General features: G+C 47.1%; 1 protein-coding gene across 2 annotated transcripts in view; it reads right to left on the reverse strand.

Moving 5' to 3' along the window:
- Window positions 1-18,486, reverse strand: part of LOC119453968 (uncharacterized) — a 51,846-nt gene extending 33,360 nt beyond the window's left edge. The window contains exons 1-2 of one of the 2 annotated variants that reach the window (XM_049667440.1): window positions 18,108-18,467; window positions 2,507-2,816 (exon numbers count right to left, since the gene is read on the reverse strand). In XM_049667440.1, the coding sequence (XP_049523397.1) occupies window positions 2,507-2,816; window positions 18,108-18,189 (392 nt within the window). In that variant the 5' untranslated portion in view covers window positions 18,190-18,467. Of the gene's footprint in view, window positions 1-2,506; window positions 2,817-18,107 lie in introns of both variants that reach the window. The other variant, XM_037715993.2, reaches the window with a different exon arrangement.
- Between the last annotated feature and the right edge of the window lie 221 nt (window positions 18,487-18,707).

Raw genomic sequence — 18,707 nt, forward strand, 5'->3', positions numbered from 1 at the left:
GTAATAACGAAGATAGGCTTTAGACTGTAGACTAATTACTGTTTCTCTTTAGTATCCATTTAAATTTCAACATCATGCATCATCTAAACAAAAAAAAAAAAAAGGGGGGGGGGAGGAGGGGAATGACAAAGAAAAAAAAAAAGCCCAGCTGTTTGTATTCGAATGGAATCGTTTATTTTTGCGAGGTGCTTCTACAGTATACTTGTGGGTCCCTTCGCTACACAGTAAACATTTTAACCACCTTAGAGTGCTAAAATAGTGTTTTGTTGTGTTTATACACCATCCCGTAACAACAGCGTGGGCGAGAACATCGCCGCACAAAGGGGTGTGCGATGAGTAATTTTTGAGACCAATCGAATGCCAATTGAATAGGGCCAGAAGTGGATGGAACCGAACATCGAATACTTTTCGAATAATGAACATCAGTTTTCACCATTATTACAAAACAATGTTCACATCTTAATATTAATTACGTTAGCAAGTTTCTGTCATTCCATTGCAAATTATGAAGTCTTGCTAATTAAAAGAAGAAATGGAACATTAGGAACAAATATAAAGTTCGTTCGCGTACTCAGGGCTCTTCGGGGAGTGCAAATGGTCGTGGTTTAGCCAGTAAAATATGGCTCCCTGAGCGACATATGCGGCCTGCTCGATTTGGTAACTTCTCTTGTTATGTCTTCTGTATATTATGGCCATGGGGATAAAAGTTATCGTACTTTTGTTCCAAGTTAAGTTTGATTAAGCAATGTTGAGCATTCTGTAATATATGAAAACCACTCCAAAGATAGTTGTGTTTACGAACAGCGAGTATTCGATTCGAAGACCGAATCGGATAGGACAATATTCTATTCGTTATTAGAAAGTGTCGGATGTTCGCACACCCTTACCACGCAATAATAAAACGAACATTCGTAAGAGTTCGTGATTCGTAAGTGATTCTGTAAGAAGGGTGTTCTTATACCCACAAGCGTGCATGCTCGCTATACTGTTAAAGCTTAAGTGTGTTAAGGACAATGAACTTGCTTTAAGCGCTAACAGACACGGACGCACGAGGCACACGACACACTAACTGCATTCTTCCAAGACGCCCTGACTGAATTTGTTTCTATTACAACAGGCTCTGCCGCGTGTATTCCTGTAAGTTCTTAGCGCTTCGCGCGTCCTGCACCACTTCTTGTGTCCGTGTATATCCACTAGAAATAACCAACTCACCCAAATCTCCAACCTGATTGCTAAGGACAGGTTCCAAGCGTAAAGAACGTTTTTGCTGAGACGCAGGATGCGATCTGATGCAAGATGTATTATGAAATGATGCAACTTGACGGTAGCAAAACCTTTCTTTTAAGAATGACTGGACATCAAAAGTTATAAGCTCACCTCGCGTGAGGGGAGAGGAGGAGCATCGAACTGATTAAATTTTTGGACTACGCAATCTTCTGGATCGGCGCATATTTTTAGACTGCACTGTATTTGAAATCGGCCCACATTTTGACGTATGGTGACGTGTTAATTAATTTTAAATAATTTCTCGGGCTTTAACTGCCAAAACTACGATCTGAATATAATTAAGGCACACCATAATGGGAGAAAAGCGTCCGTGGCTTAATTATTACAGTTTCAGGCATCTGTGCTAGAGGTCCTCAGTTCGAATACGGTGGTTGAACAATTTTGTTTATTTAAATATATCATCATCGTCATGATAATGATGATGATCTCATGACGATGATCCAGGACATCACGACGACCAATGGTCCCAGGTGCACATATCGGCCTACATGTTTAGACTACACGCTCTTCGTGATCGGCCGACGAATAAGGCTGTAAACATACCCGATACGGATAAGTGGTGGCAACTGGCTGAGAAAGAATTGTTTTCATATAATCGTCATCTGTCTTGCTTGTGTTTCTTTTCTCGAAATCTCTGCGCTCGCTACGTCATGAATGCTATGTTACGCTGATAACGTACTACATGCCGTTCGTGACATGGAAGTTTCGGTGCGCGGCGTTAAAGAAACGAAAGGCACGTGAGACAGATGACAATTATTGTTGTTGGACAAACATACGTGAAAAGGAGTGTAACTGAATTAATTGAATGTTTAAAGACTGATTGATTAACTGTTTTTAATGCGAAAGCATTACATGTCCCATGAGGCAGCAAAGCTAGCGTTGTCCCCAACGAGCGCTACCAAAAAATCATCATCAGCGTGGATTAAGGTGGTTGCAAATTAGAGCAAGTTGGATTAAGGTTGGTACACATTAGAGCAAGGTGGAGTGAGGTGGATTAAGGTTGGTAAAAATTAGAGCAAGGTGGATTAAGGTAGAGTTGTGAAAGACACGTGACAATGAATGACGTCACGCATCATGGACGTAACCAATTAATTGTGGAAGTCATGATGCTTCCGCATTCAAATCACGTACGCACAAGGATACTTAAGCGACTGTCGACGTCACAGTGTACAGCAATCGGTGCCCTTGAGAGCGCCGAAATGAGCGGCGAATAACTCACCCGAGGAGCGTGTTGGTGTCCGCCTCCCAGTCGTAGGCGAGCTGGCTGTTGTTGAGCGCCACGTGCACGGCGACGGCCACGCGCAGCGGGTCGCAGCGAAGCAGCAGGGGCTCTCGCATGTGCACCGTGGCGGCGCCCCACAGCTGTCCCCGCCGCAGCCGCACGCCGCCGTACTCGGGCCCGTCGCCCAGCACCAGCGGCTCGGTGGCCGAGAGCAGCGGCCGGGACTCGTCCATCAGGGTGCGCACCACCGCGTTCACGAACCGCTCGCTGCCGCACAGGGCGTCCACGGTCCTGCGCACGCGCCGCTCTGCCCGCAGCGACACCCCCACGTCAGACGAGTGACACACGTAAATGCAGTACTGACGGGAAAGCGATCTTTAGGCGAATATAACACAGACGGTGTATTTCGCACGCTCAGATCAAAGGAGTACTGCGGGAAAGTTTAGGCAGATAACACAGACGGTGTATTTCGCACGCGCAGGTCAGACGAGTAATATTTTCACACCCTGAAAGGAGTATTGAGGGAAACTTTAACGCAACTTAAGCGAATAACACAAACGGTGAATTGTAGGTATAGTCGTCCCAAATTACTCAAAATATTGTTCTTTGAGGTGCGATTAGGTACAGATAATGATTTACGTACAATTATGCTAACTCTTAAATATGCTTTTTTTTTTTTCGCCATAAGCTGTAGCCAGAGTGTTCGGTGCGCGCTAAGAAACGTATGCGCAAACATCAGAAGTCGTTTTCGAGATGTTGTTTCCTGCGTGTTTCTCTTTTTTCCGGTGCCCAAAGAAAGATCGCGAAATATGAAAAACCGAAAAAAAAAAGAAGAAAAAGGTTACGTCACTTCGCGCTTGCGAATCTGGATTGCGCGGCACTCATCTGCAGACTTGTTTCCAAAGAACGAAGCATATCATGCCCGTCGAAAAAAAAAAAAAAAAAAAAAAGGCGACTGCTTACGCCGTTTAGCATAAACCAGGCAGCCACGTCAGCACCGCCCGTATGCAGATGGAAATCGCCACGGTCCTAAATGATAAACCACGTGCCAGCGCTTGATGTATTGATCAAAACACTCATCAGTGCACTCTCAATCTCATTCCTTGCAAGGACGTCCCACTTAATTAGTTGGTTAGACCAACTAATTAAGTTGTTGGTGTTAACCACTTAACCACCAACTACTAATTAAGTAGTTGGTTACACCAACTAATTAAATGGTTATTTAAGTTGTTAAAAACGAGATTAATGTGTTCCACTTAGTGAAACTTAAGTGGAACAATACTTATATACATTCTTCTTCGGAAACACGAATGCGAGTGCAGCAAACTATAGACGCCAGAGAGAGTAGTGACGTGATTTTTTCCCCCATACTTCACAGTCTTTCCTTAGAGCCCTACCACGCAAAATGTAACGTCTTACATATAACTTCGCTAGATATTCCTCAGCGCACCCTACAACGTTCGAAATAGACCTTATGCATAAAAGGAATCTTAAGGAATTTGCATGATTAAACTGCAGCGTACATATCCCACCTAAAATTTTTTTTCTAGCTCGATCGGAACAGCTATACCAACAATATGCCAACGGTCTCGCTTCGCAAGGTGTACGCGACCTCGGCGTTTGTATGTAGACACTCGGCGTTTGTATGTAGCTGGTGCACATACTTTATGTAAAGCCCTATAATTTCGTTGCTCCAATTGTTCGCGAATCGACGCTTTGGGCATATTTGGCGCTACTAAACTTTGCAAAGTCGAGCTTGTGCCATATATAGGCTCTCGTGGCCCGCAAAAGCTCCTTTGCGTTTCTTTAATAATTTCTTCGTTGCTACTCTGACACAATCATGACGCAACCGAAGCAAGGCAAAGGTGACGCAATGCCTCTTGCGGCCTCCCTGATGAAGCCACTGCACGCCGTGTGGCAAAGTACAGAGAAGTCGGAGATAGCATTTGGGAGTGGCGGCATATATCGCAAGCTTGCACAGAAAAGTAATTCAAGTGCGCCTTAATTGTTCTAGGCGTTTAGATTTTAGGCGTTCAGGTAATTTTTAGGTTACAGCACAGAGAGAGATAAATGAGATGCATGGTGTGTATATTTATTCAGTGAAAAAAATTTTACGTGCACCTTTAAATTTCCCGACATTTCCCAGTGGCGAAATTCGCGTAAATTAAGGGTGCACGAGAATAAAGCGTTTTACACTAAAGCACATAGGCGAGAAAGATAAAAGTAACTGAGGGGCTTGATTTTATTGCGATAGCAATTATATGGACACTCAAAAGCAGATTTCTGCCGTCGGCGTCGCCGTCGCCGTCACCGTGAGGTTCCGTATGACGTCAATGGAGATGAAATCGTCGCCGCGCGCCGCCGAACGCTGTATGTGCGAGTGAAAGGGCGCGAGGGACGCGCGCTTTCACGGGGAGTGAACGCACGGCGGAGAACAAACGCGCGTTCTGCGCTGTGCTCCCTTAAGGGCTGCAGACATAGAGTTCCTAAATAAAAAACATAATATGAAACTCTATGGCTGCAGAAGTAGGCGTCTCTTTCCTCCTCTACAATCACCATATATGTAGAGTAAACGTACCTTCTTCCGACGCGCGAAAGGCTGTGGGGGAGGGGGGGAGGGGCAGGGAAGGGAGGCGACGTTTAGCTGCGGCCACGGTGTAAGAATAAGGAGAGGTGCTGACACTCTCCCCCCAACGCACGCGAAAGCGCCGCTCGCTCGCGTCCAGATTATGTTCGGCTTGGTTGCAGCTGGTTCGGCGCCGTCGTAGAGGGCGCTGCGGTATGCGGTCCCAGCCTCGGCGGCAAGGCGCGTGCTGCCGCTGCTTCGTCTTTCTGCTTGCATGTTCGGTTGCGCTGTTTTGAAGGCACGATTTTTGTTCGCGTTCGTTTCATGAGCTTGTGCTTGGGTATTATCGCCACAGACTCTCGACGTAGGTGGCAGCGGCCTTCTGAGGGGCGTTTGAAATGGCTAGAAAGTGCTTCGTTCCGAACTGCAATTCTGGATACCTGACTAGTGCGGAGCGTGTGCCTTCATTCAAAGCGCCGTCCGACAGCGGTCGTCTAGAGCAGTGGCGCCGTGCAAATCTGAGGGCAGACCGAACTCTAACGTCTACCGACCTTGTCTGCACCAGCCATTTTTCAGAGGATACGATATCGATGGCATATTGTCACGAAGTCGAAAGCTCGAGGGACAAACGAAACGCACTTGTCGGCAGAGGCAGTAACAAGAATGGACGGTTTTTAAATACCGCGCGCTAGTCACTGCTTCTTCTTCTTCTTGCTATGTTTTTCATAAGTGCCAATGTGTCTTATGTCGTCGTCATCGCCGCGCTAGACACGTGGCAATATTACGCGGAGCGCTCGATAAAAGGATTCCCACCTTATTTCCAAACTGTCCAAAGAACCTCACACGGTCAAATAAACCTCGAAAGCCGCTGCAGAAGAAAGAACCTCCTGTGTGCCGCAGTAGTTTGAGCAAATTTTGCTCCATGTAAAAGATATATACTGGGTGGTTTACTATATGCACCAGCATTTGAAAATATGTAAATGTCACGTAGCTGGACAGAACCAAGGTAATATTGTCTGCCGTCGCTTGGAGATACTCAGATTATTTTTTTATTCCGCTTAATTACATAATTATTTTCATAATTGATTATTAAACTTTTTAATGCTATAATTGGATAAAAAGTGTGAACGAGAGAACTGTATAGCAGCATGGAAAACGCCCAATATAACTTTCTGTTGCTCAATACGTGATACATAAAAGTGTTTTCCGAGAGTGAACGAAACCCGCGAATACAGCAATACTGCCGCGCGACTGGCCGCTCGAGGCACTTTGCGTGTATTCGTGAGCTTCTTTCATGCTCGGAAAAACACTTCTACCTAGCGCGTATTGAGCAATATAAAGCTGTATCGGGTGTCTTTCATGTTGCTCTACAATTTTTTCATTGACACTTTTAATCTAATTATAATAATTGAGAAGCTGATCAATAAATAAGACTAATTAGGCGGAATGTAAAAAATAACTGAGTATCTCCAAGGGACGGCAACAACATTACTATGGTTCTGTACAGCTACGTGACATTTGCATATTTTGAAATATTTGTGTACCCTGTAAAATACTGCTGCTTTCTGTGCAGATGTGTGCCTGATTTTCAAATTTGTTCCATCCTGGCTACTGATTTTTAACACGAAAGTGTTTTATGCCGGGGTCCACCAAGACTTCACTGACGTATTTCCGTCACGGAAATACGTCACACGAACATACAAGAACATAATACAAAGAAAGAAACCAGAAGAAAAATTTCCACAAACATGCAAAATTTGGAAATCGAACCCACGACCTCTCGGTCCGCGACGATAGATCGCCGAGCGTTTAACCCATTGCGCCACAAAGGGGAAGCCGCCAGGGGGCGCGAAGTAGTACCAACACACTCACTTCGCGCTCTGCATCTTCATGAGTTTTCAGTGATTTTTCGCTTGAAAACGCCCCAAAACGCTACTATCAGCTTCACGAAGTTCCGAGGAACACCTGGACGCCACCCAAGTGCATCTACGACTGCTTGGAGGGACAGGAGGATTCCTGAAAGCTCGCCAGCACGGGGAACGCTAACCCTACGCCAACTCGGTGAGCCGTCGGCAGCTGCACCGACGCTGGGATTCCCGCGTCGCAGCTGCGCCTAGCCATGGCTCTCGACGCGGAAACTAATCAAGAATCCCACCAGCTTCAGCAGGATGGGACAGCAGACGACCAAATGGACGAAACTGAAGACCACTCTGACTTGGTGAGTCGAGACGCTAACATCTCCCACTCGCGTGAGGAAGAGAACGCTAACTGGCAGGCAGTGAAATCCGCCAAACAACGTAAACAAGAGGCTTTGGAGCGGAGGCGCGGCAACGCAGAGCCCCGAAACCAATTTCAAACGAGCACGTCAACCTATAAGAAATTGCCTAAACTACCGCCATTGCCTAAGGACGATTACAAAATCGTCATTCGCCCAAACCAAGGCCTCCCACTAAGAAATATTCTCACTCCCACGCTTGCGCAAGCAATCATAGATGCATGCCAAGCTGCCTTCAAGGATGACCAATTCATCCTTAGAATTAATCCGGGATCAAACATTGCGATCCTATCGACCAAATATGAGGCAGTTGCGGACAAAGCACGCCTCATACGCACGCTCGTATTGAACGGCAGGGCCCACGCCGTCCGTGCCTACGCCGCAAACGGAGACGACACTCTAAGAGGGGTCATCCATGGTGTACCGATGAACACCTCGACCGACACTCTCATGGCCCACCTCCGTGTGAGAACGCAAGGGGTAGAGATCATCACTGCTCGAATGATCGGCACAACCAAAAGTGCAGCTATCACCTTTTTTGGTCCCACACTACCTCGAGCCGTGTACTATTATGGAGGGGAGCTCCGTTGCTACCCATTCAGACCCACAATTCAAGTTTGCAAGGTCTGCCGAGAGAAAGGACACCGCACAGACGTCTGCCCGCATCCGGACCGCCCTATTTGCTGGCTGTGTGGACTAACAGATCCAACAGATGGACACCCGTGTGCTATTAGTTGCGCCTCGTGCGGGGAGGCCCATCCCACAGGGGACCCAACTTGCAAAAAGAGACTTAAGCCAGCGAAACCTAAACAGCCACAACTGGAGGCCCACCACACCCATAAGATCCCCTGGGACAACAACAACCACCCACAGAGGACGAAGAACATCCGCTGGTTCTCTTCCGAAGAGGAAGAAGAAGCCTACAAATCGGGCGACGACAAGCGCCGCTCCCGGTCGCGCTCACCGTCATTGAACCGACGACCACGAACGCCACCAAGGAAACGCCACCAAGCACCGACTCTGCAGAAGAACCACCACAACATTTTGCCAGCAGGAGGTGGCAGTACCATCGACGGGAACAATGGACACATCCAACAGACATCATCGGCCAAGGTAAGCTGGGCGGAGGTCGTGGCTCCCAAAGCTGCACATACTACATCCATTACACAAAACGTAGAATATCAAAGAGTAATAACAGAAAACAAACAACTGAAACAACGCCTAGACAGATATGAGAGCAAAATAGCCTGGCTCGAAAAACAGCTGTCCCAACTTATGGGAACCACAAGACCCACAGTACAGTCTACACAACAGCAAATAGTCACCCCAAAGGAAAAGCCACAAGAGAACGGGCACGCACAACCGCAACCTACACCAGACCGCGATCCTGTAGTTCACACAGGTATACAACAACCTGAAGCAAACCTCACGATACAACAACAACTGCAACTAATGCAACAACAAATAGAGCAGCAAACTAAAATACAAATGCAGCAGTTTTTGGTAGAATTTCAGGAACTAAAGCGTTACGTTCATGAAACCCTTAACAAAGAATCGAAGCGTAGACGTAAGCATACCATACAGAGATCCCAGGAGTCTGATGACAAAAACATGCTTACCTCGGACGCTGAAAGCACAACCACCACCTCGCATCATGGCAAATAGGCGACCCAGAACAAAAGAGAATCTCACAATATGGTCCTGGAACTGTCGTTCCTTGCACAACAAACACGCTATACTCACACTATACATACAGGCGGCGCTGATCCCTCCAGACATAATCTGCCTGCAAGAAGTGGGAGCTAGGCCCAAGGCGATTACGGGCTACAGACTGCACATAGAGCCTAACCACCCAAAGGTAGCGACACTCGTCAGGAAGGAATTCGCAGCGACACTCGCAACGGTACCGCACGAAGACACTCCACACCACATCGTCACGCTCTGGCCAGCCAAGAAGGGACGTCCGAAGCAGGTAATATGCAACATATATAGTCCCCCACATGACCGGAAAGCGGAGTTTGGCCACATCTTCAAACATCTGAACACCATGCTTGAACCACGCGACCGCCTAATCATCACAGGGGATTTCAACGCATGGCACACGACATGGGGATACGCCAAAGACAGACCCAAAGGTACGAGGCTACTAGAGGCGATACAGCGATTTGACTACATACTCCTCACGGCACCGGGAAGGCCGACCCGAATGGGAAACAGCGTAAACAGAGACACCACACCCGACCTTGCCATCACCAACAATGCCAGGGCCATGCTCTGGAACGTGTTGGATGACACCCTGGGCAGCGATCATAATATAGTGGAAATAACCTATGAAACAGCTCAACTACGACGCCCCCTCGGAAAAGCCAAAATCACAAACTGGACTAAGTATAGAGAGCAACAAGAAGTAGGAAATGGGCCCAAACCAGGAACCATAGCTGGCTGGACTCGCTACATTAAGGGCCTCTATGATGAAAACACTAAAATATATCAGACTACGGCAGACACCCCCGCCATCGACAATCACTTGACACACCTTTGGGAAGCTCGTCGGGGACTCACCAAACGGTGGCGCCGACAGAAACTAAACAGAAAACTGAGACTCCGCATAGCGGAAATCACAGAGAAGGCGAACGCATACGCGAAAGAACTCTACCATAACAATTGGCGCACATTCTGTGACTCCCTAAGAGGAACATTAAGCACGAAAAAGACATGGAACATCCTACGGAGTCTTTTGGACCCCTCAACCACACGAACCGAAACAAATGCTACACTCCAGCGGTTAGCAGGGGAATTTCAAGGGGACCATGATCAGTTAATACAAGAGCTGAAACAACGGTACACAGGAGAACGCAAGCGGGACGGAAATTCATTAACTAGTCAAGAATACACAGGAACACCTAACCACGAGCTGGACGCACCCATCACCTTTGCAGAGGTGTATGCAGCGGCGCAAAGCTTCAAAAAGAATACAGCACCCGGATTGGATGGTATTACAAACGCCATGATACGGAACCTTAGCACTGACACATTACAAGCCATCACGGACCACTTCAATCAAGAAATATGGACACCGGGTGGAAAACTACCCACTGAGTGGACAATGGCCCAGATCGTACTAATACCGAAACCAGGAAAGCGGAGAAGCCTTGACCAGCTGCGACCAATATCACTAACATCCTGTATGGGCAAAATGTTTGAAAAAGTCATACTCACTCGCCTCGAACAATACACAGAAGAACGGGGGCTCCTACCAACATCTATGTACGGATTCAGGCGAGGGATGTCTGCCCAGGACATATTCTTATTGCTCAAAGAGGAGGTGCTCAACCCACCTCCAGGTAGCCTCAACAACTTACTCCTTGCCCTCGACATCGAAAAAGCCTTCGACAACATCGCGCACTCTGCCATACTAGACGGCCTCACAGCCATTGGATGCGGTGAACGCATATTCCATTATGCATCAATATTCCTTGGCAATCGCAAGGCACAGATTGGCATGGGCGGAACCAACTCACCACCATACGAACTTCCACTGAAAGGCACGCCCCAGGGTTCCATCCTGTCACCATTCCTGTTTAACATCGGGCTCCGGAAGCTAGTCCTACAACTCGAGGATATACCGAACCTGGGCTGTGCCTTTTACGCGGACGACATTACACTATGGGCAATAAAGGGCTCCTATGGAGAACGGCAAGATGTCCTGCAAAACGCTATAGACAAGATTCAAAGCTACCTTCAGGCGGCAGGTATGACCTGCGCCCGAATCACCTTCGAATCACCCGAATCACCTTCGCTCTGCCCTTCCAAGCTACACGCAAGACCGAAATAGAAAACATCGACAAGCTCATAAGAATCGCATACAAAGCTGCACTCCAACTTCCGAATTACACGAGCACAGACAGGCTCATGTCGATAGGCATAAATAACACATATGAAGAACTGGCAGCCGCAACGCTAATCGCACAAAGAGAACGACTCAACACCACACACCAGGGCAGAAAACTACTGCAAAGATTGGGATACCCGCTCACCCCCCAATACTGCGGAGACGACACAGTCATCGTACCGATGCACCTACGGGCTCGCATCATCGTGGAACCGGTCCCCAAAAACATGCATCCGCTGTACAACCAAAAGCGCCGGCAAGCACGAGCACGAAAACTCCTCCTGAGAAGGAACGATCCTGATACCTATTTCACCGACGCTAGCCTTTACTCCACAACACCACAAGGCCCCAGACAACCGGCATACGCAACGGCAGTAGCTAACCAAAAGAAAGTGGTGGCCTGCGCATCTATACGCACCAGATCAAGCGCCACCGCAGAGGCAGCAGCCATAGCCCTCGCAATCAAAGAAGCAGAACGAAGAGGTCGCTCCGCATATATCCTGACGGATTCACAGGCCGCCTGTCGGTTATATATTAGAGGCACACTTCCCAGGTGCGTCACTGATATCCTGGGCCCCACGCTGACTGAGGACCATGGGATCGTCTGGTGCCCAGGGCACACAGGCCTCGAAGGCAACGAGGAGGCCGACTGTGTAGCTCGCGGACTTGCTGGCCGAGCCACAGAAGACCCTTCGAGGCCCCTCACAAACCACCATGAAGATCCCATCACGAGCAGGCAGATTTTGGAGGACCAACGCCTGACCAGACGAAAGTACGCTCCTCCACATCCCAAGTTAAGCAGCCAACAAGCCAGGGACTGGCGCCGCCTTCAAACCAACACTTACCCGCACATATCAAGGTTGCACGCGATGTTTCCAGAGGTATACACAACCAGTGTATGCCCCTGGTGCAACGACCACACAGCCACACTGACACACATTACATACCAGTGTACGGAACGCCCAGCCGAGGCAGTATCCAGGCTGGTGAGCTCATCACAGACACTCACAACGTGGTCTTGGGAGGCACGACTTTCCGAGCTGGCACTGGGAAGCCAACTGGCGACCCTGGACCAGGCCCGGCGAGCCGCCGCGGCCAGTGGGGCTCTACAAGAGGGCTCCACCCGAGAATAACCACACCAACCACTCTTCGTACAATAAAGTTTATTCTCTCTCTTGCGCCACAAACGCATTTGGAGAGAGCTACACAGACGCGCCTTATATATCTAACACTCCTCCGTGTACCCGCGCTCTTGCTCGGGGCGGTGCCGCCGCCTACAAGCAGAAAAGAGAAGTACTGCATTATGACACTAACGCGCACCGACAGTGAACGCTTCGGTGGTCTCAGCACTACGACGCCTCGATGCCAGCATTCGAAGGGACGCTGGCATCAAGAAGCACTACCAACGCGTTCTCGCAGAAGCACTACTAGGTGGCGTTCACCGTACTCAGCACAGCGGAGCGTGGCCTCCGCAATTAGCTCTGAAAATGTTTCTGAAGTTGATCGCGGAGGCTGCAATTACGACGCGCTGTACGCGCTGATTTGACTCGGTGACGATTCAGTTACGTGCTTTGTCTTGCGCGTTGTATTAGTGTGTCAGTTACGTGCTTCGTCTTTCGCGTTGTGCTAGCGTGTGCAGCGTAGTGCAGCTTCCATATGCACGACGGTTGCTCATGGTAATCGACGTTGGTAGTCGTGATGGAGGAGACGTGCCACCAGGCGTCAGCGTGGGTGCATCAACGCCTAAGGGCGCTTTAGCCACAAAACACCAATAGACATTATATATCAATGTGAAATAAACATTACACTACTTCTGTGAAGACACGTTTCACTTTCGTGTTCTATACCGATTCCTATATAAGAGGGATCAACCATATTTTTTTTCTACAATGCGCGTGCGGTGTATACTACACGCTTGCATGTTTTTATACAACATTTTTTCCATTGTGGGAGTGTATGAGACCGCAAGCTTCTGGGATGGTTATCACCTATTAAAATTATCGAGCTGCTTCATGCACAAGTTTTTTCGTATTGTGTCTATGCAAAAAAAAAAAAAAAAGGTCTATGGGATTATTGTGTGGTGGGTGTAAGTGTATTTGTGGACAGGCTGTAGCATGCATTGTCAAACACGCTTATACATTGGCACATTCGCATATGCAATTTAAGAAAAAAGAAAGTCACCTCTTTTTTTAGATCTTGCAAGAGCCACTCAGTCCTCAATGTACGAAAGCCCAATGAATAATATACACGGTCTATGTTAAGTGTAATTGGAATAAAAAAGGCATTTGCTCAGGTTTTCATCAGTAAACTGTGGTAGTGTTGCTCTAATTCCAGATAGACGCCTGCCTTCGTCCCGCCTAATAAATTCAAATTTGAAAGAGCTTTTACATAGCTGATGTGCATTCTCATCTTAATTTCTAGCCATGAACAGCCACTTTGCTTTAGTGCATTGCATATCGCAAGCTTGCGCCGTTTCATTTCTTAATTTATATCGTGGCCACATTAAATTCGCGCAACGATGATTGAACGGTTTTCTGACTGTGAATGGAAGCAGCGATAAGCATGAAATACATTTTCTGGTGCAGTCACTATTTTCTTCTGATCGAGGGGTAGCACGTGGGCTAACGCTTTTATTTTATTTTTATGCTTGGATGAACAGCTAGACCGGACGAAAGAAATTGTGCGCGCGAGCGTAACTTGAGTGGGCTTTGAGTGCTGCCCGACTGATCCGTGTTCACGTCATCCACGCCCTGCACAAGGAACCTTCATGTTAGCGAAGCCTGGTACACTTATCACTTTAATGTGAAATAACGATTTTTTTTTTCGCGCTTTGAGATTTACTCACTCCGCTATGAACGAAAATTTAGCGGAGGCAGAGGAATGCCAAGCCGCCGGCGCCGCTAAGCTGGGACCGCTGGCCGCGGCGCCATCTATCTGCTCGCAGCAGAGCTACTCGGTGCGCCTGCGCGCGCGGCCGAACATAATCTGGACGCTCGCTCGCGCGCAGTGTCAACACCTAAATATGCTTACACCGTGGCTGCGGCACCAAGTGCCTATTTATATCAGAGGCTCCGGCAACAGTCACCAACGCCGCACGCATTTTGAGCGAACGCGGGCAAAACGCCGGCGGCGTCGACAACAGTTCTGCGTGTTGCCGGTGCTGCTGCATGTCCAAGTTTATACAGCTGATAAAGCTGCTACCATTACTCCGTATAGCTCTCTTCAAGTTTGCTATCGCAATTGATGCTTCGCCTTTCAGGTGAAACTGCGACAACTTTTTTTTTTCTTTATTACAGCCATATAGAGCCAGAGGAAGCATGGGGACGTTAAAGACCAACTTCAGCAAAATTTTGGATCACGTAGAAAGCCTAGTTTAATAGAGCGTATATACGTATTGAAGATGCCCCGTGCAAAATTTGACGTTCGCCAAAAATATCCGTTTTTGATAGCAAAACTGAAAAAAAAAGAAAAAAAAAAACGTCATTACCGTTCGCCAAGTGACGCGTCACCTAGTGTGCGCGGCTTACTCGGTGTGACCTCCGAGATGCGGGCCGGGACTTCGGGGCCGCGACTTCCCCACAGGTTTTAAGAAGCTGTTCGGGGGTTCCTATCTAAATACATGGCAACAGAGAAATCGTTTTTCTCGGCAGCCACTAATCCGAATTTGAATAGGTTTGTTGTTTTTGAAAGAGAAGTTAAAATCTAGTGACTGTTGGAAGCGAAATATTGATTTAGGCTGGCGAGTGTTTTATAAAAATTGTTGAAAATTGCAAGTTTTCAGGAAACGAAACTATCAAGTTTGCAGCTCTAACTCAGCAATGAAAATCGATATCACAAATCTATAAGCTGCATCTAATATTGGAGCTAAAGCGGACAAAATTGTTGTAATATACATGGATCTCATATACCCCACTTTTGTGAGTAGGAATGTTGTGAAACCCTTGTAAACATTCTAACGAATTCACGTAAGATATCAATTAATATACAAAATTTTCGCTTTAAATGTCCTAACGGATGCAGTTTACTGAACTACGATAAATGCTTTTTCATGCAGAGGTCATCATCACCATCAGTAGCGGCATGATCTTCTTCTTAATCATCCCATATTTTATGTCCACTGCAGGACGATGGCCTTCCCCTGCGATCTACAATTACCCCTATCTTGCGCGAGCTGATTCCCCTAACTTGTACCTGCAAATTTCCTAATTTCATCACGCCACCTAATTTTCGGCCGTCCTCGACTGCGCTTTCCTTTCCTTGGCAACCATTCTGTAACTCTAATGGTCCACCGGTTATCTATCCTACGCATTTCATGGCCTGTCCAGCTCCATTTATTCTCTTTTTCTCTTAATGTCAACTAGAATATCGGCTATCCCCGTTTGCTCTCTGATTCACATGCACCGCTCTCTTCCTCTCTCTTAACGTTGTGCCTAACATTTTTCGTTCCGTCGCTCTTTGCGTGGTCCTTAACTTGTTCTCGAGCTTCTTTGTCAACCTCCAAATTTTCTACCTCATATGTTAGCGCCGGTAGAATGCAATGATTGTACAAATTTGTAAACTTTGGGCTCCCATTTTTAAAAACTTACGCGTTAAAAAAGTTATTGTAAAATGTTCCAGGCTCTAAGTCAAAATTATGCTTCCACAGTCACTAGAATTTAACTTTCTTAAATTCAACAAATGTCATTCAAATCGGTCCAGAGGTTGCCTCATAAAAGCATTTCTGTGTTTTACATGTATTTGAATAGGCGGAGTCGGAGTTGGATTCGACCTAAATGTTCCTTTTTAATGGAAATGGCTGCGGATAACCGCAGCTACCCCATCTTTAAAATAACTCTCTGTAGTGCTATATGCATCGTAGATTCTCGCGTCGTATATACTAGTTCTACGTGATTACATGAGTGCTGATTACAGCTGGTCAAAAAAATGTTAATCGACGTCCTGCCCTAATATTTCATAGAGACCTAGTGAACTGTCCTGCAACAGCCCTTCGAATCTGGTAAATTCCGAGCTAGTTTATCGTTAATAGCGTTGTAAGTGCAAGTCTGTGACCAAGAGTTTCACCTTACGTTTACGACTTGGTCGCCCGCGTGAGCAATTAAATATATATGTGCGGATATTTTACCCGAATTGGTCTATTTGGTTTTCTTGCAGAGTTTCTGTAGACAGGAATTAGCTCCAGTTTGCCAAATTTTCGATGACTAAGAAGAGATAACGTCTGCTTAGTGTAGAGATCAAGCTCAAGTGCGGCGTCGAGTTTGTTTGTTTGTTTGTTTGTTTATTTTTTATATATTTGTAAAGGGGAAGGATGACTTATGCAGTCAATGAGAACAGCCACACCCTTGTATGTGCGCACTCAATGATTGCATAAGTCGTCCTTTCACTTTAAGCATATAAATAAATAAATAATAAATAAATAAATAAATAAATAAATAAATAAATAAATAAATAAATAAATAATAAATAAATAAATAAATAAATAAATAAATAAATAAATAAATAAATAATAAATAAATAAATAGTGTGACTAATTCGCCGGCAGTTGAGTATCATTAGAAAATAAAATGTGCAGGTAGTTCGCCGAAATTCTCTAGGCTTGCGCGTGCGGATTTCGACAACAAACTAAATCATTATTAAGTATACTGGGGCGGCGCCTGCAGGACACCAAATGGGGAGTAGGGACGCCAGTAGCGCACCCAGGATGTCTGCCAGGGGGGGGTTGACAGTTTGCCAATACCATCTAAGCAGCACTAATTTCGTTTTCTTCACGGCAAATTGTAAAAAAATGCGCTTTTTGCGAGTGTGCAGACGATTGCGCGCTTACATCTTAGTTGCAGTACTCAAATGCGTAAGGAAAGAAAAGGGGTTAAACAAAAGGTGGGGTTAAGTCGGCCTCAGGGGGGGGGGTTACAACCCCCGAATCCCCCCCCGTCGGTGCGCCACTGAGGGACGCCACAGCTGGAACCCGGAGTGGTCCGTGGATTGGGGCCCAGGGCTTGCTGATGATCGAGCGTGTCGTGGGTGTATAAGGTCGGGGGAGGGGGTGATAGGCCCGACCTTGTATACGAATAATCCCGGCACGCCTCGGCGGCTCCAACCCATGGACCAGTCCGGGTTGATCCCCCCCTTATTTTTTTCTTGCACCTTGGGTGATCTGGACATTCTGCGCCACCTGCTTTAATATAATCTCATCTACCCCCGTTTGCAAGCATTATTTTTGTCACACTAGGAACAAGGCAGTTCGTTTCGACCGAGGGTCACTACAGGACAAGCAAGGCGGTATGCATGCTCAGCCCTGCCCGACTGCCGGCAGAATAACCGCTTCTTAGATTAAACAGGAGTTTACGAAAAACAGAGATTGCAATCGTGGAGAAGGGAATACAGCGTCGTAGTAGAGGCGAAAGTAAAGACACATTCCAGGGTGCATAGGCATTATAATTAAACTAGCAACAAATAGCAAAATATGAATTCCTGAAGAGAACAATAATTTTCTTCATGTGCAGGATATGACAGCAATTGTAATCTTTAGCAGTTTATAATTATCACTACTCGCCAGCGCACTGTAACGCACAAAGTTCTAGTGAGTGGTGTGCTGTAAACGAAAGAAAAAAAAGAAAGGAAAAGGAAAACAGAATGAAACGTGCATTCAGCTTTTAGATTAGTCAACTGCTCTTTCGGAAGACCGAAGGGAACTCGGCGCAATGCAATCCAACACAGAATCGAAATAACTCGGCAGGGTAACTACAGAACTTCCATCAGAACTGCGGCCCTCTGCACAACTGACCGTTGCAGTCAATCATTTAAGTCACTTGACTATAGAATGAGAGTTATTCGCCTCTCGCGACCTAGTATAAATGTGCAGTCCCACCTGGCATCCTCTGTAGTCCATAGCTTTCTGTAGCCGTGACGACGGCCGCCAGGAATGAAATCACTGTCACCAGTGGGACCATTGCGGTGTCGAAGGCGTGCGACGTGTCAATGGTGAGACTTGAAGAGGGTACTCGAACTATGCAGTGCCACCCTCAGCAATCGCGTCGCCGGTCGGGGAGCTCCGCAGCGCCATCAGGAGTCGGGCAGACGCGCACCTGACTGCGCGTTTTCGCAAGAAAATCCACCAAGGGCACCGACGTAAGGCGTGGTCCTGCTGACGGCGCCCGACGGCTGGGCATTCCAAACTTGTGACACACGAATTTGCAAGCCACACGTGCAAAGCTGGCAGTGGAGAACGCAGCAAACAAAACTACGCCTAGCGCGAACTCGCGCAGGGACCGTGCTTTCTTTATGGAGGATATATGTCTCGAGCACAGCATTGCTTGGCAAAGACTTCGGCGGCACCCTATCAGGTCGGTGAAAACGGAGTACGGCCTTTCATCGTTCCTCACATCAGCGAGCGTTGTTGTCTGCCTGTGCACGGGGACAGCAAGCGAGCGCATTGTCGGACTCGGCGTAGTCGGAATCGCCGTTTTCA

The sequence above is a fragment of the Dermacentor silvarum genome, chromosome 5 (genome assembly GCF_013339745.2).
Source record: "Dermacentor silvarum isolate Dsil-2018 chromosome 5, BIME_Dsil_1.4, whole genome shotgun sequence".
NCBI classification, from domain to species: domain Eukaryota; kingdom Metazoa; phylum Arthropoda; class Arachnida; order Ixodida; family Ixodidae; genus Dermacentor; species Dermacentor silvarum.